Source organism: Peromyscus eremicus, chromosome 8a (genome assembly GCF_949786415.1).
Source record: "Peromyscus eremicus chromosome 8a, PerEre_H2_v1, whole genome shotgun sequence".
Taxonomy (NCBI): Eukaryota; Metazoa; Chordata; class Mammalia; order Rodentia; family Cricetidae; genus Peromyscus; species Peromyscus eremicus.
In genome coordinates this window covers 63522515-63545300 of record NC_081423.1, presented here as the reverse complement: position 1 = coordinate 63545300, position 22786 = coordinate 63522515, and the positions used below count along the sequence as shown (strand labels likewise).

The 22786-nt window shown below is 39.9% G+C and overlaps 1 protein-coding gene across 7 annotated transcripts in view; it reads right to left on the bottom strand.

Annotated features, from left to right (window-relative positions):
* Positions 1 to 7660: 7660 nt before the first annotated feature.
* Positions 7661 to 22786, bottom strand: part of Rhot1 (ras homolog family member T1) — a 69458-nt gene continuing 54332 nt past the window's right edge. The window contains exons 17-22 of one of the 7 annotated variants that reach the window (XM_059271318.1): positions 22285 to 22404; positions 21114 to 21316; positions 20079 to 20174; positions 18379 to 18501; positions 17272 to 17403; positions 7661 to 8762 (exon numbers count right to left, since the gene is read on the bottom strand). In XM_059271318.1, coding sequence (XP_059127301.1) covers positions 8645 to 8762; positions 17272 to 17403; positions 18379 to 18501; positions 20079 to 20174; positions 21114 to 21316; positions 22285 to 22404 — 792 coding nt within the window. In that variant the 3' untranslated portion in view covers positions 7661 to 8644. Of the gene's footprint in view, positions 8763 to 10134; positions 10279 to 17271; positions 17404 to 18378; positions 18502 to 20078; positions 20175 to 21113; positions 21317 to 22284; positions 22405 to 22786 lie in introns of all 7 variants that reach the window. The other 6 variants (XM_059271317.1, XM_059271320.1, XM_059271319.1 and 3 more) reach the window with 6 other exon arrangements.

The window sequence follows — 22786 nt, the reverse complement described above, 5'->3', positions numbered from 1 at the left end:
CGTGCACTGGATTTCCCTGTGCATGTCCACCAGTTCTTGGAATGAGTGTCAGAGATGTGTAATATTGAATTTTTGAAATGTCTTTATTCTGTCCTACCTAGCTAAGAAACCAGTCTGGCTCTCGGGGATTTTCTGTTCCTGGTTTGAGCAGGCCTCACTGCAGCATGAGATGAACCAGTTAGCTGTACTCTGAGAAGACTGGGGTGAGGGTGGGGGTGCGAAGCTCATCTTTTCCCTGGAGTAGGAGGGCAGCTGAGAGCATTCAGAGATTTTTGAGATGAAGCTGTTACCATGGGAATGTTTCCCTATCTTTTCCCTTAATGATGGGTAGAAATAATGAACAGTACAGCTCTCAGAATTCTAGAAATAGGGAGAATAAGAAAAGGAAAAGGAAAGCTGGAAGAACAAATCCCTAAAAAAGGATTGCTTGGTTCAATCAAAACTCTGCACTGGCTGCATTCTAGGAGAATGTGAGGCGTTCACAGGCCAGCAATTTCCCCTAAGGTCAAGTTTTCCATGAGGCTACAGTTGTGCAGTCCTGAAAGGGTGAGGAGACTCTGAGGCACTTTTAGTAAAGAGCAGAGTTGGTCTATCCTTTCAGGCTTTGCAGAGGGTTGAGGTGGGAACTGGGGACAGAAGACTGGAAACCTAATAAATTCAGATGCTTCTAAATCCTCTCCATCTAGCTTTGCACAGGAGCCAAGTTTATGGTCTCTCCATGGCCAGGACCTCAGACCATCCCAGGCCAGGCTGGTGCACATTCTTGTCTGGCAAACTCAGAGCATCCTAAGTTGCATCTTCCAACAAAGGCTCTCAGCCAAGAGTCCATCCCTCCACCCACTGCTTGCTGCACTGCAGAGGCCCTACCTGGAAACTCAGCTGAACTCTTTTTCTCTAGGACACCCGACTTCAAATAATCCATCTGCAAAACTAACCATCTCCTTTAGTTGATATTTTACCTGTCTGCCATAATCCCATACCCTCTTTCAAAGGACTTGTTGCCTTTGTTTCTTTTCACATTCTTTGTTCTTATGAGACAGGGTCTCATTATGTAGCCCTGGCTGGTCTGGAATATGTAGATCAGGCTGGCTTTGAACTCATAGAGATCCCCCTGTCTCTGAAAGGGTCTCTTTATGACCCTTTTTAATATATAAACATGTATTTCGAGGCAGGGTCTTATCACATAGCTCTGGTTGGCTAGCCTGGAACTTGTGTAAGCCAGCCTCTCTTAATTCTCTCTCACTGATTGCTAGCCAAGCAGAGCGTCTCGTTGGGCCTGGACATAGTCACTCTCCCTTTCCAAATGTGAATCCTAAATGTGGCTGCACCCTGACGGCAATGCAAGGTGATGTTCTGTCTACACCTGGCTGGCAACAGAGCTGTCCTCTGGTGTGTGTCAGCTGCCACTTACAGCTCACAGCGGGGCACTGCTCTCACGCTGTTTGAGATGAACACCCATCCTGTTCCAAGCACGTTAGTATGCAGTTATTACTTTCCAAATTCAGCTGCTGCTTTGACAGATTTTACAGAAGTAGCAATTTCAATTCTTTTTTTTGTTTTTTTTTGTTTTTTTTTGTTTTTTTTTGTTTTTTTCGAGACAGGGTTTCCCTGTGTAGCTTTGCGCCTTTCCTGGAACTCGCTTGGTAGCCCAGGCTGGCCTCGAACTCACAGAGATCCGCCTGGCTCTGCCTCCCGAGTGCTGGGATTAAAGGCGTGCACCATCACCGCCCGGCCGCAATTTCAATTCTTACCCAAGCCAAGCTGGGGGCAGTTCTTTCAACTCAGTGAGACAGACTTTTTTTTTTTTTTTGGAGTCAGGGTTTCTCTGTGTAACAGCCTTAGCTGTCCTAGAACTCTTTGTAAACCACACTGGCCTCTGCCTCTCAAGTGATGAGATTAAAGGTGTGTGCCACCATTTCCCAGATGACAGACAACTCTTGAAGTGTGAATTATTTCAGGTCTAAGTTGAACACCACCTTCTGCAGAACGTTCTGGGAACTCAACTGGAGAAAAACATCTCTGGTGATTGAGCCCAGCTATCACTGCTCTTATTACTTCTCTACTTACGGTATTTACTATGACCTCTCCCTGTGGGAGCAGAAGACCAGACACCCCCAACACCCGGCTCAGAACCTATATAAAGGAGGCTCCAAATACACAGACACCTCCTCCACCTCCAATCTTTGTTTCCAGACAAACGTGACCACAGTGTTTCTACATTCTTCTCAGTGTTGTGCATTTCCAGTTCTAAGATAATCAGGTGATTAAGTGACTAACAACTGTTGCTTGATTAAATCAGTTTCTGTACCTCTAAGAATGAACTCTAGATGTTTAATGGCCAAGTAAACCCAAGGGAGCCAGGTGTGGTGGCTCATAACTGTAATCCTAGCACTTGGGAGGCAGAAGCAGGTGGATCTCTGTCAATTTGAGGCCAGCCTGGTCTAATACTAAGTTTCAGGCTAGCCAGGGCTACACAGTGAGACACTGTCTCAAAAACACAAAACAAACAAGAATATGCAAGGGGCTGGGGAGATGACTCTATAGTTAAAGTGCTGTCCCCTGTAACCATGAGGACTATGGTCCAGTCCCAGAACCATGTAAATGCCCTCTGGACACAGAGGTCTGCATGTAACTCAGGTGGTTTTTTTTCTTGTTTTTTTTTTTTTTTTTTAAGACATGGTTTTTCTGTGTAGTTTTGGAGCCTGCCCTGGAACTCACTCTGTAGATCAGGCTGGCCTCCCTGGAACTCACGGAGATCCACCTGGCTCTGCCTGAGTGCTGGGATTAAAGGCATGTACCACCACCGCCTGGCTAATTCAAGTTCTTAGAAAATAGAGACGGGATCCCCTGAAAAAGCTGGCTAGCTAGACTAACAAAATTTGCCTATTCTGGGTTCAAATGAGAGGCCCTGATTCAGTAAGGAAGTGAAAAGCAATTAAAGAAGACACATGAAGTCAACCTTAGGCCTTCTTATACATGCATACATTGATTACACACACACACACACACACACACACACACACACACACACACACACGTACTCAAATTACAGATGCGAAAAAACAAAAACAAAAAACCGATCACCAAAGAAAAGTCCAGAAAGACTCTTCTGTGGCATGTGAGTTGTGTGAAATTCTAATTTCAGTATACATGAAGTCTTACTGGAATGCAGTCCTAACTATTTCCTACAAGGTTCTTCATTCTACATAGGGTTCTGTAGTGGAAGCCTGATGTTTGCTGTATGTACCTTTTAGAGAAAGAGCTTGCAACCTATAAGTTAAACTACTACATGCACGTTTATATCACTCTGATAACAAGTTCTGGGTTATTCAATTATAAAGCACAAATGTAAACTATAAATAGGAAAATGTTCAAAGAGAAAATCTGTTGTTGCAGAATTTGGATTTTTCAATGTATAATTTGTACAATGCTGCTTTGTTTATATACAGCTGACATTCACCTTTCAAACCCAGGGGGAAGCACCTCAGAGCTAGACCACTACAACTGTACACTAAAGGAAAGGGAAAAAAACCCTACAGTGCAAACACTCCCCTAGAAAGCATGGCCAAGAACCAGAGTGGCTCTGTGAAGTCAGACAGTAGTCCTAACGGGGGCACAATCTCTGTATCCAGTGCACTGGCTAAAGTTTATAAACCCTGGGAGGATAAGTAGACTGAGGAGTCTGAGTGTGTCACAGGGGCAGGAGACTAGTTTCTGAAATCTAAATACACTAGAACAATCTCAGACACACTACTGTGATATCCACAAATCAGATGGAGACTTCATATCTGAGGGCCAAACAGGTTAAGAGACATTTATTCTTTCTGAAAGGGTATTTATTTTTTATTTTTTATTTTTTAAGATTTATTTATTAGCCGGGCGGTGGTGGCGCACGCCTTTAATCCCAGCACTCGGGAGGCAGAGCCAGGCGGATCTCTGTGAGTTCGAGGCCAGCCTGGGCTACCAAGTGAGTTCCAGGAGAGGCGCAAAGCTACACAGAGAAACCCTGTCTCGAAAAACCAAAAAAAAAAAAAAGATTTATTTATTTATTATGTATACAGTGTTCTGTCTGCACATATCCCTGCAGGCCAGAAGAGGGCACCAGATTTCATTACAGATGGTTGTGAGCCACCATGTGGTTGCTGGGAATTGAACTCAGGACCTTTGGAAGAGCAAGCAGTGCTCTTAACCTCTGAGCCATCTCTCCAGCCCCTGAAAGGGTATTTTAACAGATTTAAAAACACAAGAAAGGGCCAGGGGTGGGGTGGCGGTGGTGGTGGCACACGCCTTTAATCCCAGCACTTGGGAGGTAGAGGCAGGTGAATCTCTTTGAGTTCAAGGCCAGCCTGGTCTACAAAAGTTGAGTTCCAGGACAGGCTCCAAAAGCTACACAGAGAAACTCTGTCTCAAACAAACAAACAAACAATAAAACACAAAAAAGAAGCCAGGCAGTGGTGGCATATGCCTTTAATCCCAGCACTTGGGAGGTAGAGGCAGGTGAATTTCTGTGAGTTCGAGGCTAGCCTGGTCTACAAAAGTTGAGTTCCAGGACAGGCAAGCTACACAGAGAAACCTGTCTCAAACTGTACACCTCAAATTAAAATGTTATAAATAAGCATGATAATAAGACTAGGCTATCCATTGGTCTGTCTGTACTGGAGACTGAGCTCAGGGACTACATATGCTGAGCACAATCTCTACCACTGACATATAAGTTTTTAAGAATTGCATAATCACCTCTGTGAGTTCTCTCTTTGCAGATTTGACCAAGCCTGTATTAAAACTGTTTTTTCAGAAAGTTGAAAAAAAAAAAAGTATAACTTGAATTTGTGACCTGCAAGTATTCCAGTGAATCCACAAAGATAATGTGTAGGCATATCCTGATGTACCTCCAACCCTTCACAGACCAGTACTGTTGAACATTCACTTCAGCAGCTTGCTTACATCTCATTCATTTGCTATCTAGTTTGTTTAGTATGGCTGCATTTGTTCCAAATACATACAGACGTTTTTCCTTGTCATAACTCCCTAAGCAATATAATAACTATTTATATGGCCTTTATACTGTAAAATATATTGTAAACACTAGTTACATATTATAAGTAATCTAGAGATGGATTAAAGTATATAGGAGGATGTGCATGGGTTATATACAAACGTTGTATATACTATTTAAATATATTATTTACACACACTCGAGCATCTGAAGAGGAGTATTCATGCAAGGTCTTGGAAGCAACCCTCTAGAGATACAGACAAATAGCTGGGTAGTGGTGGCAGCGGCGGCGGCAGTGGCGCACACCTTTAATCCCAGTACTCAGAGGCAGGCAGATCTCTGTGAGTTCCAGGCCAGCCTGGTCTACAGAGTGAGTTCCAGGACAGCTTGGGTTACACAGAGAAACCCATTAGGGTTAGGGTTAGACCCTGACTTGAAAAAAAGCAAAACAAAAAAGATACAGATAAACAACTGTCCATTTTAAAGAGGGTTTTATACGGACTTACACTAATACAATTCAGACAAAAGGGAGCACCAAAGCTAACCTTACTTGCAATCTAAGGGCCTGTTCAGGAAAATTTCATGCTCTGCCATAGAGATTAGGCACTTACCTCTGTTTCTCCACTGCTGCTCATTATTTCCCATCACCCTGCAGGTCAGGGTGGTTACCATTCCTTTTAGGATTGGCTCAGCAGCCTACTTTCCTTTGGTGTCTTCCAGTCGGATGATGTGCTAACACGCACAAAAAGGATGTACACAGTCCTCTACTTTCATTTTGTAGGTCACATTAGAATGGTTATGTGCTCCCCAAATGTCTACCATCATAGTCCACTCTTATTCTGGTATTTATTACTACCTACAACATGGGAAACTTTCTGTCCAAATGTGCACAAGAGCACAAAGCAGAGACCCCTGAGACACAAAGGGAGAGTATGTTACGGTGATTAATCCACAGGACAACAAACCTCAAAGTGACAGCTCTTTTTAAAATGCCTTATTACTCATTAAAACACCCTAACAAGTGGTCTTAGAATTGTCCATTTACAAGATGATGCAACAGGACTCAGTGAAAGGCTTTTCTTTTACTCCTTGTGTCCCAATTCCCTCATTTTTAAGTATTTTTACAGCTGGCATTTTTGGAGCAAACTATCAAAGCCAGCAGAAGCCTCTTACTGTTTATTCCTGTATTAACTGGTTCCTGAAGCTTATGTAAAACAAAGGAGCACACCTACATGCTTGCAGGACGAAGAGGGGAGCGGTGACCGAACCTCTGCTCACCACACTGGCTCAGCTGACACACAGATGAGGACAGCCAGGCTCTACAATGTGGGCCATCCACCAACAAAGACAAACGGGGCAGCTCTCCTCTCTTGACGTTTTGTGAATCAAAGACACTTACCTTAAAATGACAAGATCAGCCATGCATAGTGGCATATTCTGTTAGCTTTTAATCCTGGCACATGAGAGGTGGGTCTGTAAGTTCAAAGCAACCCCAGTCAACAAAAGGAGTTCCAGGCCAGCCAAGGTACTTAAGTGAGACCTTGTCTCAAAAACCTCTAAATAAATAAATACATAAACCCAGCACTTTCCACACATACACCCAAACCCACCTGGAGCCCTCAGAATAAATAAATAAATAAATAAAATAATAAGGTGAGAAAAAAGTTTAAATGTATAAACCCAGCACTTTCTACACATGTACTCCAACCCACCTGGAGACAGGGTCTCTCTGTGTAGCCCTGGAACTGACCTGGAACTCACTCTATAGACCAGGCTGGCCTCGAATTCAGAAATACACCTGCTCCTGCCTCCTGAATGCTGGGTTTAAAGGTGTGCACCACCATGCCTGGCCACTTTCCATCTCTTGATAAATTGCTTTCTTTCCTGTTTCTCACAAACACAGCAGTTTATAAGGCTTATTATTTTAGCCAAAATAAAAAGAAATGTAGAAGAAAAGAAATAGCTGTCTTTGAAGAGTGTGCAACTTAGATCAATTTATTTGGTACGTGGGAAATTGTCAGAAAACAATGAAAATTAAGGGCCAGCGAGATAGCTCAGCGGGCAAAGGCACCTGTGTACCAAGCCTGACAGCTTGAGTTCCACTGCCAAGACCCACACTATACCAGAGGATGTGTGTCTTCTGACCACACACATGCCACGACACACGGGCCCATATACACACAGATATATAAAATTAATACAGTGTAATAAAAAATTAAAGAAAATAATAAAAATGAGGTGTTGCCACGTTTAATTTTTTTTCTTCAAACTCAGAAAGAAAATGGGAAGAGGAAGGAAAGACAGGGAATAAACAAGAGAACAAGTTTATAATGCGCGAAGTTGTTATTAGTTGCTCATGAAGTGTGATCATGTGAGAAACTATCCTCAGAACAGTGGAGCGAAGAAGCATCATCTTAGAGGTGAAGACTAACATGAGCCAGCAGAGGCCACAGCAGTCGGCACAGGCAGAGGCACACTGGCCTCGGAGGACACACCTCTAGACTTCAGATAGATCTAGACACACAAATCCTATTCAGCTTCCTTCCTACTGAGTATTATGTTTTTGTATAAAAACTAATCTCTAACCTAAGAAAGGTAGAAACCAGAGGAGCTGCCATACATGTGGACAGAGACACTTACTTTATAAGACACAAAAACCCAAGATCACATTACACAGCAGTTATTTATTTAAATACCTGAAAAGGTCAATGATGGAAAAAATAGGTTTCTTGTGAGAGTTTATAGTCATTAGATTTATTTTACCATTAAAAAAGTGCTGCCTCTAGATTATCCTGGCCAGATGTAGACGACTTCACAACACATGCAGCTATGGCGACACTACAACAGACACGGCTATTCTAGAACGGTCTCCACTTCAGGTGAAACTCAGCAGTGGTCAGGGTGGCTTGTTTATTTAAACTGAAAACACTGATAATATACAAATTGTTTTCTCATTTGATTGAAAGGGCTATAAAATCCCACACACTGACAAAGAAGCAATGTAGTCACATAGGTAACACCTCTGCTAACTGCTTCTGCCTCAGTTCCTCAGCCACACACCCAGATACACAATTTTCTAGATTTCACAATGGCTTTGATGCTGGCCTACCGTAAGTGGCAGAAACAAAGTGGTTTTGGAAAGCTGACCTTGACTCCTGTGTGATCTTAAAAATAGAGAGAAATGGCTGTAGAAGCCAAAGGGTCATTCTGAGTCAACGTGAAATAAATATGTGATCCATGAGTAACACAATCTCTGGTGACTGACACCTAGCAGAGTGAGCCAAGTGAACACTATGACACTAATGTAGAAATGTCTGCAAACACCATTTCTAGAACTCAGTTTGGGAGACCATATCTTGCTTGAATATATACATTATTTACAAAATATTCCCTTTTGGCCTCTGAAATTTAGCCACTTAATTGGCTACTAAGGTTTTCTTTCCACATGCCAGCTAATACTGCAGTCATTACTATCAGTAAAATACTCTTATGCATGAATTACAAATATTAATAAAGTAACTCTGCATGTATAAATATCTCAATATTTCTAGCAGAATTTAAAGCATTCAGAATGTACATAAAAGTATTTGCTTTTGGTAGGCCGGTTATTATTATTATTATTATTATTATTATTATTATTATTTTTAATCATCGCTGTTTCAATAATGCTTTGTACATAGCAAAGCCCAAAACTGCAAAAACAGTAGCACCAAAACTTGCTCGAAGCCAGAACGTGGAGCTCTTGAGGTCAGCTTGTGTCACGTGCCTGCAGTCAGAAAATAGAATTAATATTTAAACATTATTAGTAGGAAAATTTTACAGCAGTCATCTAACAGTCTATCTGGGGGAAGTATTAGAACACTTGTCAGGCTAATTGCATACAGTAATGTTTACCCAAAACATTTATAAATATGGCTATACACAATACAGACATCAGTAAAGACAAACGTCTTTACAATTAGCTACTACTTGGAAACTGACCTCTAAAATTTTATCAGTTTTGTCACATGGGAAATAAAGTTAGATGAATCAGCTGAATACATTTTAATGTCACCACAGTCCTTCAAAATGAGAATTAGGCTGGAGTCTCACAATTCTGAGAGTCTTATTCATGAAATGTGAGTAAGATAAAATCTTCTACCCTCAGGAATCAAAAACTATCTTGTAAGCAGTTAATTGACAAGTGACAATAATACTGTCTCAAGAGCAGTGCTTAATATGTGAAAAACTTGAGACTTATAAAATTCACCCCCTCTAAAAAATTCCTCCCAAAGAGGAAGGGAAGACTGGCCAGCTTGCATTAGTTTGGTTACTGCTAATTGAAGAGACAAAAACCTAAAACTAAAACCAGTAAACCTTGATGTTAGTTAAACAGGCAGTGATAATGACGCCAAATAAAGGGCACGATGAGATAGGATGCATTAAAGGCAATGACACAAATGAAGCTGTATTATACACAACAAGAACAGGGACAGTCTAACACCACAAACTGAGTTTGTGAGCATGCTCAGTTAATAATACTGCTAAGCACCGTCAGGTGTCTCAAGTATGACAGCTTACCATGAAGAAGAAAAAGCTTAAAACAACGGTTGGATCATTTTATTAAGTGTCAATGAAGAGAATTAGGCTGGGCTCTTAGTTAAGTGCACACAATTGAGGTGATGTAAAAACTTCCAGAATTAAGAGCTTAGTGAGACAGTCTTGGTTACTTTACAATTAGGCAGATTTGAAGCAAAAAGACCAAGATGCTGTCATACGCAAAGAAGTTAAGAGCCGAGAGTTCAAACTGTACACAATGACTTTGTTTTGGTCATTGCTACAGAATGTCTGGATTAGCTCTCACAAAACGCAATCCGTTCATGGAGAAACCACTGCAACACAAGCCAGTGACCCATGCTTCTCCCCACAGCCAAACAACACATGCGCTCCACACTGCACCCCCACAACAAGTCTCTTCTCAGTTATGTTTGACAAAGCAAAGTGATATCACAGGTTTACTCTACACTGCAAGTTAGTTCTTCCTTTCAACGGGCAATGTTGTATTTTCTTAAAAGGTTAGGAAGAGAATATTTAGATCTCAGGTTTTTCTAGCTGGGAAGATTCCAACAAGGCCAACCCACTGGTGGTGGAAATGTTACCTGTCATCAAGAAAAAGCTGACCATGAGATGACTCCATGAAGATGGAATCTTCTACAGAGCTGACGGTGTGCACCTGGTGAGTAACACTGCCTTCGTCGTCTGCTAACAGCATGGCACCCCACTCAGCTACACGGGCTTTTAACCTTTCACACACATGCACACAGTTGGCAGTGCAGGGCTCACGAAAGAACGGGACTTAAAATAACATCTCTCAAGTAAACATCCTATATGTATTTTGGGTTGCTTTTCTATAAGATTGAATCTTATGCTTTCTGTATTTAAAATATATGCATTACATAGATAATTGCTGAGTTAAAAACACTCTATGTACTCTTAAAACATTCATACTCTGAGCAAGGAAACCTGAAGCTGCTACATGCATCCCCTACATATCCCTAGGAGGCTGGTCTTAGTATATGAGACACTGAGAAAAATCCTTCAGACCACTACCATAAGCATTGCCTGACAACATATGATAACCACCATAAGTCACTCAACTGATGTTAACAATTACTAGTCATGAAGTTTATATGCTTACAATTTCAGAATGTTGAAAAGTAAAAGTACTATTCATAAAAAAAAAAAATGACTCCAACATTCCAAACTGTTAGATCATCAAGGATCCATACTGAGATGAACAGAATTTGCATTTCCAATAAGGAAAGAGATGATTTAAAGCAGTGACTCTCAACCTGTGGGTCTCAGTCCCTTGGAGGGAGGTGTGTTCAATAAGCCTTTTGCAGGATCTCCTAAGACCATCATGAAACAGATATTTTATGATCCGATTCATAACAGTAGCAAAATTCCAGTTATGAAGTAGCAACGAGAATAAATTTGTGGTTGGGGGGGGGGGTCACCACAAGAGGAACTGTATTAAAGGGTTGCAGCATTAGGAAGGTTGAGAACCACTGACAAATAGCACAGGCTGAAAGTGTATCAGAGCTTTTGTTTCAACTTGGAGTGTCTATTTTGTGGGTAATACAAGGGAATAACCTAGGGCCTTGCACACTCCATCACTGAGCTACATCCCCAAGTCTACTTTTTTATTTCCAGGCAGGGATTTGTGACGTTGCTGAGGCTGGCCTTAAGCCTGTCCTCCACTTCTGCCTCCCAGGGCTGGAATTACAGGCAGGAGCCTCTGTGTCCAGACAGTTTGCTTTGGTTTTGGAATTTTCTCCTCTAGTCTTCAATATACAGGTATAGAGAGGAAGGGATTAGCATTAAAGTTAGCCATGTCCAATTAGTTCTGTCAGAATGACTTCTCATGAGCAGTCCTTAAATGAATATGTACTTTACAAAGCTCCCTGTGTCTCTGTCATTTTCAAATTTTATTACTTGTGGGGGTAGGGAATGGGACAGGGCAGTGCCTCGGCATACATGTGGAGGTCAGAGGCCAACATGAGGGAGTCAGTTCTCTTCTTCTATTTGGTAGATCCCAGGGATTGAACTCAGATTGTCATGCTTAAGTGGTGAGTGCCTTTACCCACTGGGCCATCTTGCTGGCCCTTTGTATTTGAGACAAGGTCTAATTCTGCCCCAGTTTCCTGAGTTCTGGGATTTTGAGTGTGTGCCAACCACAGCCAGATTCCTTTTTGTTATGTCTGTTGTATTTTTAAACAGTTTATTAGAGTGTTTTGTTTTGGTTTTTTGGGGACTGTTTCTTTGTGTAGCTCTGGCAGTCCTGGAACTCACTCTGTAGACCAGGCTGACCTCAAACTCAAGAGATCTGCCTGCCTCTGCCTCTGCCTCCTAAGTGCTAGGATTAAAGGTGTGTACCACCACTGGCCAGCTATATTTTTTAGATTTTTTAAAAATGTGTTTTGCTGGGGGCTGGAGAGATGACTCAGAGGTTAAGAGCACTGGCTCCTCTTCCAAAGGTTCTGAGTTCAAGTCCCAGCAATCACATGGTGGCTCACAACCATCTATAATGAGATCTGGTGCCCTCTTCTAGCATCGAGAATACACACAGGAAGAATACTGTATACATAACAAATAATTTTTTAAAAAAAAATTTGTTTTGCCTATATGTATATATGTGCACTATGTGCATGCTTATTGCCCTTAGAGGTGAGAAGGAGGGTATCAGTATATAGAATCCTCTGGAATTGGAGTTATAGATGGTTGTGAACCATCATGTGGGTATTGAGAATCAAACCTGGGTCCTCCTCAAGAGCAACAATTGCTTTTAACCAATGAGCCGGCTCTCCAGTCCATTTGTTATACTTTCAGTATTACTTTAATTAATATTCTCCTATAACTTCTTAGAAAGGAATCTGAAGTTTTAATTTTCATTCCTTTCATCTTTCCATTGATCCTTTCTAACTATAACTCATAGGAAACAAATGCACTAATATAAGGGATAATTCTAATTTTACAACTCCACTTGTGTATCTCAGGGATGAACTTTTAAGAAAATACTCTTCGCCTGTGTGGACTGGGCAGGTGTCTCCATGACAGGTAAGGTGACCTGCTGACATCCCACGCAACCTAAGTCAGAAACTCACTTATTAGTAAAAGGGGGATCTGTAGGGCCCTGGCCCCTGTTTTGGGTAACTGTTGCCTTGCTTGCTGACCTTGACCTTGATATCCTCCCTATGCTAATTCCCTCCCGGGTTCCGCCCTCCTGAATGCTTAAGGGAAGTTCCTTGTATATGTATCCTGTATAATGGGTGTTAACAGCTTAGATGCAAGATTGTAAAACACCAGTTTCTCCCATTGGGCTGTAAGCCTGTATTTAAGACCTCCTCCCTCCTTCAATAAACGGCATTCGGCATTAAGAAATGAAATAAAATAAAATAAAAAAAGAAAATACTCTTAGATAACTGTAATGCATGAATTCTTTGAGTTCTTAGGACACACAAGTATTATATACAGCCTTTCCCTTTTCCTAATTACACATTTCAAGTTGAAAACTACACCAAGGCTATCAAACTACAATCAAGTTGTTTCTAAATACTCTAAACACACACACACACACACACACACACACACACACACACACACAAACAAACAAATGTTTCTGGACCTCCTTGTTTCAATTCTCCAAGTGTTTTTACCTGTTATTTCCTACATTTACGTAATAATAATGCCATTACTGCTACCAGTTTGTTATTCTGATTTCAGTGTGCGTGTGTGTGTGTGTGTGTGTGTGTGTGTGTGTGTGTGTGTGTGTGTGTGTCTGTAGTGCCAGGGATCAAAGCCTGGCCTCATACATGTGAGGCAAGCACTCTCACATTGACCTACAATCCTGGCCCTGCTAGTACAATTCCCCTAACGGAGCTAGAAGGCATGAAATATTTAACAAGAAGTTTCTCAGGAGAGATTAAGAAATCAGTGCACAGCAAGCACCCAGTAGAGATGAACTGGGACAGAAATCACCAGCAAGCTGTTAACTGAGCATGCCTAATAGTGACATACTTTGGAAAAGAGTTTAGATATGCACCAGTGTCAAGAAATGCATCCCCAAGCACTAAGAACTCAAGTTTATAGATGATTTAGATACACAGCAAATGTGTAAAAAAAAAAAAAAAAAAAAAAAAAAAAAAAAAAAAAAAAAGAGCGAATCAGGCAAACTCTACCTTGTCATGTTCTTTAATATACGAACCAAATGGAAAATAATCTGAAATCCTAATTATCAGCAGCTGACTGAGATCTGTAACACAAGTTCTTGAGTAATCTTAAATTTAACTATAGGAGCTGGAGGAATGGCTCAGCAGGTAAGAACATAGGCTGCTCTTCCAGAGGATCTGAGTTCAAGTCCCAGCACCCACATGGGGGCTTACAACCATCTGTAACTGCAGTTCTAGAGGATGACACCCTCTTCTGGCCTTCTCAGGCATCAAGGATGTACATGGTGGTGTACATACACACATGCAGGCAAAAGTCTCATATACAAAAAATAAGATAAGTAAATCTTAAAAAAACAAACAAACCTCACCTGACTGTCCTGGAACTTGCTCTGTAGACCAGGATGGCCTCAAACTCACAGAGATCCGCCTGACTCTGCCTCTGCCTCTGCCTCTGCCTCTGCCTCTGCCTCTGCCTCTGCCTCCCAAGTTCTGGGATCAAAGGCATGCGCCATAATCCTCTGACTTTGTTTTAGCCCAGACTGATTTAGAACTCATTCTGTAGCTCAAGTTGGCCTCAATCCCATAGTAATTCTTTTGCCTCAGCCTCCCTAGTGTTGGGATTAGAGACATGGGCCACCATACCAAGTGCATGTCACATAAAAATGTTGATTCTTAATCTTTTGTAGAGTCAGAAAGCCAGCCAACACCAGAGCTACATGGCACAGGGATACAGCTGAATAGTAACTGCTTGTTATAGGCAGACCTATCTCAGCCACGATCTCTCCTCACACTTTCACATCACTCACCTAGAATTCTAGATCCTTAGGGAACTGAGTTTTGACCTCAACCCACCAACGCTGCTTTCCTACACCACTTGAAGAAATTTAGTACAGAACCCCTGAAGTTCATTGCACTTCTACCCAATATATGGCAAAGCGGCAACTGAGATAAGAACGGAGTGCTCTGAAACATACGTTGTTTTCCTCCTCTTTCCGTTCTTGATTACCAGATGTCAGTGATGAGTGCTGACACCATTATTAAATTACTTGTTTGAGGATCGCAGTGTAGAGCAAGTACATCAATTTAAAGCATCTCCAAACTATCTCACCTGGAAAATGAATCAATCTATGGGGAAAATTGTCACCAATGACACAGAAACTGAATCAGTCTGCTATGATAGCAATTAAGAGCTTCTAGAATAGATAATGAATAGGTGGTTTATAATCAGTAATTAATGTAAGCCAAGGTGGGTTCACCAAGAATAAGATATTAAACAGATGTCACTTCCTATTTAGTAGATAAAACAATCCATTGGTAAGCCAGGAGAATGTGATGAAAATTATACAGAGATTTCAGAAAAACCTTCCCTCAAACTCATGATAGATAAGAAGATACAATGTATACTAAGTAATAATATACAATGTATACTAGATAATAAAATGTATACTAGGTAGCAATATGCAATGTATACTAGGTAATATACTATTTATAATAGGTAATAATATGCAATGTATACTAGATAATACAATATACAATGTATAGTAGGTAAGAATAAATATTTTATTTTGATTCTTTGGAGCTAGGTTCTCACAATGGAATTTAGTCAGGCCTCAAACTTACTGTGTAAACTAGGCTGGCCTTAAACTGGAGATCCTCCTGCCTCAGCTTCCTGAGTACTGGGATTGCAGGTGTATGCCACTGTTGTGGAATATTATTTTAACTAGGCAAAGATGTGTTACATTTGTTTATGCTGAGGAATATTACTTTTAACGATGTGTGTGGTGGGTAGCTGTTCTAGCTATGACCTTGAAGCACTGCCCCCTAGTGAGGCAGCAAGTAACTGTTACATCTGCCTATGACCTTGAAGTACATGCCCCTGGGGTGTAGCCTCTCGGGGACCCTTAAGACCTGGGATGCACATACAAAGCGCTCTCTTCACTCCCTCACGGTTTGGATGCTGAGACTGACTAGGCAGATCTTGGACCAGGAAGATCAGCGTGGGACATAGCTTGGCTTTCCTGGACCCTATGATAAATCTTCTGTGCTGTAATGAGTTGGCCTCTAATAAATTCCTTTGCTCGTTAAATAGACTCTGTGGATTTCTTACATTAGATGTGAAGGTGTGTTACATTTGTTTGTGTTGCATCTGTTTAATTATGTAAACAAGTGTTGCATTTGTTTCACCTTGCCTGCCTAAGGCACCTGATTGGTCTAATAAAACACTGACTGGCCAATAGCTAGGCAGAGGAGGGATAGGTGGGGCTAGCAGGCAGAGAGAATAAGCAGGAGGAATCTAGAGAGAGAAGAAGGAGAATGATGGAGAAAGAGGCCAGAAGCCAAGAAGGCACCAGCCAGCCAGCCAGCCATGGAGACAGCAGGAAAGTAAGATATACAGAAAGAAAGGGAAAAAGCTCCAAGACAAAACATAGATAAAGAGAAACAGATTACAGGTGTATGCCCCCACACATGGCTCAAGAATATTTTTTTCACTAGTTGAATTTTACATCTATCATTGACAGAGTTCGTTATGGCTAGTTCACTTCTCTCTCTTTTCAATCTCTGAGTAGTCAATATTATTTATCAGTAACTCAAAAACTAAAACACATCTAATCTATGCAATTCACAAATAACAAAATGATAGTTATATAATGGACAAATTATAAAAATAATGTTTGAATGACTGAGCTGGAACAAATGGATTAAAAACATTTAGTAAAGAGATATATGTACCTACATTTACATTTAAAATGTCAACTAAAATACTAAAAACACCATTAGAGAGGAAGGGACATTTGCCTTAATAGTACTTCATATGAAGAAAAGATCCAATTTCAATTAACCCCAAGTTAATAATATAAGTCAACAGTGGGATGGGCTGATAAAAACTTTAGTCACACACTAGTCAGGTGCTGAACATGTGCAGAACATGGCTGCTCTCAGTTCTGGGCCAGTCAGACAACACCTGGAGCACTGTTAGCCACTCTTGTTGGCACCTGCTGATGACAATCAGGAATGATGAGGTTACTAAAAGCACCTAATTTAAGTGAAAGCTAAAAGAAAATGGGGTGTTCTACCTGGAGAAGAGAAAACAAGGGAGACATGATGGTCATCCTCGAGTATCTGAAGGATTGCTATGTTGATGAGGGAGAGTGGTTGTATGGTGTTCAAAAGGGCAGAACTTAAACTAACAGAGAGAAAGCTACAAGAAAAATATTTTAGCTAAAAAATTCAAAGCAAAAGCAAAGTCTCTCTCCGAAAAAGAAAGCCATAAGCAAATAGCTACCTCTCAGGAAGGCATGCAGGGAAGCATTCTCATGGGATTAGTCAGATGCATTCCAGAATCTTCTGACTCTTAAGATTCCCAACACCAGAGCTCCTAGGTTTGTTGGGTTTGAACTAGCCTTGCATTTCTGTCTGTCACCATGGTGGAGTCTGGTTACTCCATTACAAGATGCTCTCAAAGGACAGAGGCAGAGCAAGGTAATTAATCCCTTCAAAGCAGAGCCTTCAGGGGCTACATTCTTATTTTGGAGCTGCTAGTGCTCAAAGCTTCACTGAAACACTTACAGAATGCCTTCAAAACTAGCTTCCAACTCCAGGAGAACAGTCAGCATTTCACAGGCCCAGCTACTATGTTGGTGGTAACAATATACCATGATTATTTGATCCAGCCAGAGTCTAGCCAGGATATAGATGTGGCTAGAGTATTCAAGAAAGGAACAATTAGCTAGACCATCTTAAACCAAATCTGTATTTAGCTTGACCATCTGTTTAATCAAGCCTGGCTCTTAATGATATTTAGATGACTTCAAAAACCAAATTCATCCTTAGATAGAGACAAACTAACATTACATAGGGCTTTTAAATTAAAAAAAAAAAAATGACTGATTTACAAAAGGGTAGCATGACCAGAATGAAAATAAAGTTCATTGCTTTGAGAGAATGAATCCCTTTCCCCGCTTCATTTACAAAAGGATATATTACTTTATAGGGCTATGTCATAGTTTAGCTTACTTTAAATGACTTCAATAAGTGATCTGCCTGTTTGGAGTAAACAAGGGAAACCTCACCCGGTAAACCTGGGGGAGGGGATTCAGAATCCAGCACTATAGCTCTTTTTTCTTTTTCCATATTCCTTAAAGTCTTTAAAGTTGATTATTACTCTTGTTTCCAGAAGCCATGTTCTTTCAAATAAACATTCCCCCAAAAGGAATACTGGAGTTATAAATGGTTTCAAGAAGAGAGAATCTGGTTCATATTAGTATGGTATGCATACGATATATCATAGGAACATGAACTAAGTACAGTACAATGTTTCTGATTTTGGACTGACATGTCTTTTCTTTACTATAAAAGTCCTCCTAGTCTACAACTCACACCCAAAAGATCTATGTACATATTATCTCCTAAAATGGACCAAACAACTAATTTTCCTAGTGAAAAAGACTGAAAACCTTGTTTTATAGTTCCCAAAATAGACCTATTAATTAAAAACCCTTATTAATGATGATTACCAAACTAAACATTGTCACCACATTGAGACTTTCAGTGGGAGTTAGTAGGGGTCAGTTGACTTGTTGCCTTTCTAGTGAGTAGCTGTATAATAAATAGTTATCCACTTTTTCTTTTGTATTTTAACAGAATGCCTGGTACCCAGTAAATAAAGTTAAGAACCTGTTAAGAACTGCAGTGAAGATTTTGTTCTTTACAGATTGCAGCAAGTCTGAGTTGAGGAAGTTCTGACAGATGCAAAATGTACACCTGTTGCAGGTGCACATACAGCGTAACCGGGCATGGCTGTGAAAACACACAGAAGGACAGGGTTGAGTTCTTTCTTATAAATAGGGCACGAGTCGAGTGTGCCAACTTAAAAAAAAGAAAGACTTAGGCATATGCAACACTCTTTGTAGAAAGGAAAAGGACAGTGTGGGGCATGCTAAAGTTGTGCAGAATTCCACATTTGCTGAAAACATAGTAAGCAGTAATAGTTCTTCCTCCCTCCCTATAGAAAATCTAGGGAATATTAGCTATCACTTTAAAAAAATGTTGGAGAGGGGAATGGAATCATTATTAGATGAGTTTTAGTGGAATAAATATGCACAGCAATAGATGGCACCCTCATCTAAATTAATAAAAATGAAACTTGAGTAAGCCATAGCGCCAACTGAAAGGACAAGGTTTGTAGCACTGAATAATCACTCCCTTCTTTTCTCCTCCCTCAGCATACACACATGCCTGAAAACCAGGAAGGAGAAGAGTCACAATACACAAAGCCAACAGACAAGTAGATTCAACCCTGAGAAGATATGAACAACATCGTCTTTAATTCACCAAGCACCCTGGCTCCCAAAGGAAATGAGAGTGCTTCATCAATTTATACTACAAGAAATACAGGGTTAATTTCAGCTACAAAACACAGCAGCTATAAGTATGATGGATGAGACTCTGGTAAGGATGTAAAAATCTAGTGAGCCAATTGAATCCGTTATGAAATTGAAGGGCTTTCTGACTCCTTTCTGGTTGATTAAAGTGTGACTGGTTAGCACAGGCACATGGGGTGACCCATTTCACCTAAGCCCTGACTACAATGCGGGAACTTCCAATGACTGCTCAGTGGTCAGACAAACAAAGCCATCATACCACCCATGAGGTACTGACTGGGAAGAACACCGTCTGATGAATTAATGTCATCACTTCCTGTGACATGTGATCATTTTTCGAGGCTTCTCAGTCAAAGGACTGGCCTAATCTGCCTTGGCTTAGCTTGTGAGAGCTGATGAGATCACAGTGCACAGTGGCGTGGCTGTGGGCATTAGCAGCATCTCAACAGTGCCTAATTCCCAATACGAAGAAAAACAAGAATTTTGAGAATCAATGCTTAAGATATTTCTTTTTAAAACCTGGCTTGTGATGAGGAATTACATCACTGCTACCAAGACACTGCCAGCTGTCATACTGGAATCCATCTGTGATTTTATAAACTGAATCTGACTTCCACATCCACAAGGCTCCACCCACCAAAAAGGAGAGATGCAAAGTATGCTGAGCAACAGGGAGATGCTTCATGAGAAGTAGTTTGGTATCAATTACGTAAGAAGTGTCTATGTATGTACATTTATCATATATATACACATACACGAGTTAGCATCAAGTGCTGTAGAGCGCGGCTCTAGTCCCACTTGCAGTTTCCTGTGCGGCTGAAGAGGTAACTGACGTAACAGAGATGGCACTCTACATTACAGCTAGGCAGTGAGTCTGACCAAGCAGTGCGTTTCTAGATAGTTCTAAATACTAACAGCAAGGAAGAAGATCTGGCCACTCTATAAGAAAATGTAAACAAAATCCCACAGAATCATAAAGAAAAAGTAACTTACAAAGCAGTTTTTAGAAAGACCCAGATTTTTCTCAAATTCTCTATTCTATCAGTGCTGCCCATGTCTCGGGAGAGGCTGCCTCTGTAATGATCCTCTCTGTAGATAACATACATGAGAGTTTTAAAGCAAAGGTAAAACAGAAATAAGGTTTTAAAAATCTTATATTAAGACCTTTTGGAAGCTTCAGTCTTTGTTTACAATAATGTTTAATTATTACTGCTGTATTTGAGTATTGTATTGATTATACTTTATTCTAGTTTTCATGAAAAAAAAAAATGACTTCAAGGCTAAAAGAATAATAAACAGAATATGCTCTAAAGTCCTGAGAAACGCACTGCCTAAAAAGCTGTTTTGTTACAAAACAGAATTTATACAAATATACTACTTGAGTAGGATGTCATTAAGATCATGCAATTTTAAGGCAGTTAGTGAACTATGAAGATAACCATAGTTATACGCTTGTACATATGCATGTATAGATATAATAAATGTACATAAAATGTGTGGCTATAATAATGCAAAATATTTATATAGTGGACATTCCATTTATAACTTTTTACAGCACTTTAAAAAAGACAAATCCTGATTTCAAACATAAAATGTAAGTTCAATGTAAATTCTCAAAAGACTTTAGAATTCTTCACACACCAAAGGTCAATTAATCAACAAAAAAATTTAAAAATGAAATTGTGTTCATGTGGAAATGCCTTATAAGCATAAAGCAACATGATGTCAACTCCATTTTATCATAGCAGGATTACTGTTCAATGCTGGGTGGTAGCTGTGCTTTATTATACTATCCTGTTAGGACAGCTACAGCCTGCTCAAAAACATACAAGTACTCTAGAAGCACTGTTTATGTCATGTATGACACTCAAACCAAACTCGCAGTTGCTCAAATTTGTTCCTTCTCATTACAAAGTTTCTTTCTGTTGCTGAACAATTGCTATGTGACAAAGATTCCCCCATGGCTAATGGCATGCAATGTTACTGTGAACCATGCAACATAAAAATGAAGACAGAGCAAGTACTTACGGGTACATGGCCATTGTTGTCAATTTAACAAAGATATCCTTACTGGGTGCATCAGCAGTGTTGCAAGTGAAGGCTTGAGGTGGAGGCATTTTGTGTTTCCTGCAGAAATCAGTGGGTGAGATACTATGTTCTTGTTTAACTTCATGCAGATCTGACTTGGCAGCTACAATTAAGCAGGGAATTCTGCTGTCCATAAAATGTTGCTATGGAATAAAAAAAATGAAATCAAATATTGATGGCAAGTTCAAAAATTACTATTTAACCAAATATAAATGAAAACACTTCCCCAGACTGGCAAGGCAATGATAATTCCAAAGGGAGGAAACAAAGTGAGAAGCAAGTTTGGTAGCACAAGGTCAGTCTCCTGTTGTTATGCATGATCCAGGACCACTTTTCTGGGTAGGTAACAAAACAGACCTACCCTAATTCTCAAGAGTCATTGTCATGTTTAACATGTTCAAATACATACCTATTTTCTATACTGAAAAGTATCATTTTCTTTACATTGTCTCTAGACTTTTACCACATACATTTATATTTATATAGCTGCAGTTATGTTACACACAGCATTTAAAAATATAAGGTTGTATCATTTCTGCACTGTAGAATGAAGACTATTGTTTTTAGTGTTTGCATAATATTTCACAAGATATTTATCTTTTCTGGAAAACCATTCTTCAACTGTTAGATATCTGGATTTCCCGAAGTTTTTGATATTAAAAACAATACTAGGATACTTTTGCACATATAGTTTTCTTCTCCTGTGGACTCTTGTTGATATTCTCAAAGTGAACGATACGTTTGCAAACCTGTGGTTTATTCTCTTGCTCTGGCTGTTATTCTCTGGGTAACTGGCAATATACACTTGCATTCCTAACAGCCAAGAAGAACTTCCATTAATGCAAAAGTTCTCAATCAAGAATACACATCAAAGTCACACATAGATAAAAACATGTTACTACCTATGACTGGGACTTTATTAGTGTAGAATGAAATGAGGACTTTCCAGGAATAGGGCACATAGATGTATATATTTAAAAAACCAACCAACCAACACCAACAAAGCCCTCTGCAGTCTATTTTGTTGTACTCTCCTGACTAGGAAACACCACACCGCAGATCCTTACAACCATATATAAAGTTACAATTAGTCATGGGCATAAGAACAAACCTTAAAAATCCTGGCACAGTATTCAAAGGATCTGGGATTAGTGACATCATACACCAGGCATACAACATCACAAATGACCTCAGTCTCAGTTAGAAATTCTGACTCGGAGACATCGTGCAGCTTGTGAAAAGAAAAAGGTAACAGGAAACTAAGAATCATAACATTGATATAAAAATGACTTGACAAATTTCAAATAAAACATTATGAAAGCATGCATAGCCCAAAACATGGAAAATTATTTACAAAGAACAACTTAAGAATATTAACAGTCAGTAATGCCTTCTGAGTAATAATATTTAACACTATATGAGACAAACAAGATTTAATAAGAAACTCACAAAACCCTTATCAGAAAGAGTAAAACATTATAACATCATAAAATTTATAGCATTTGTTTGATGTGATTATCTGAGAAACTATTTCCAAAAACAAAGCATGGAGATATATATATATATATATATATATATATATATATATATATATATATATATATATATATATT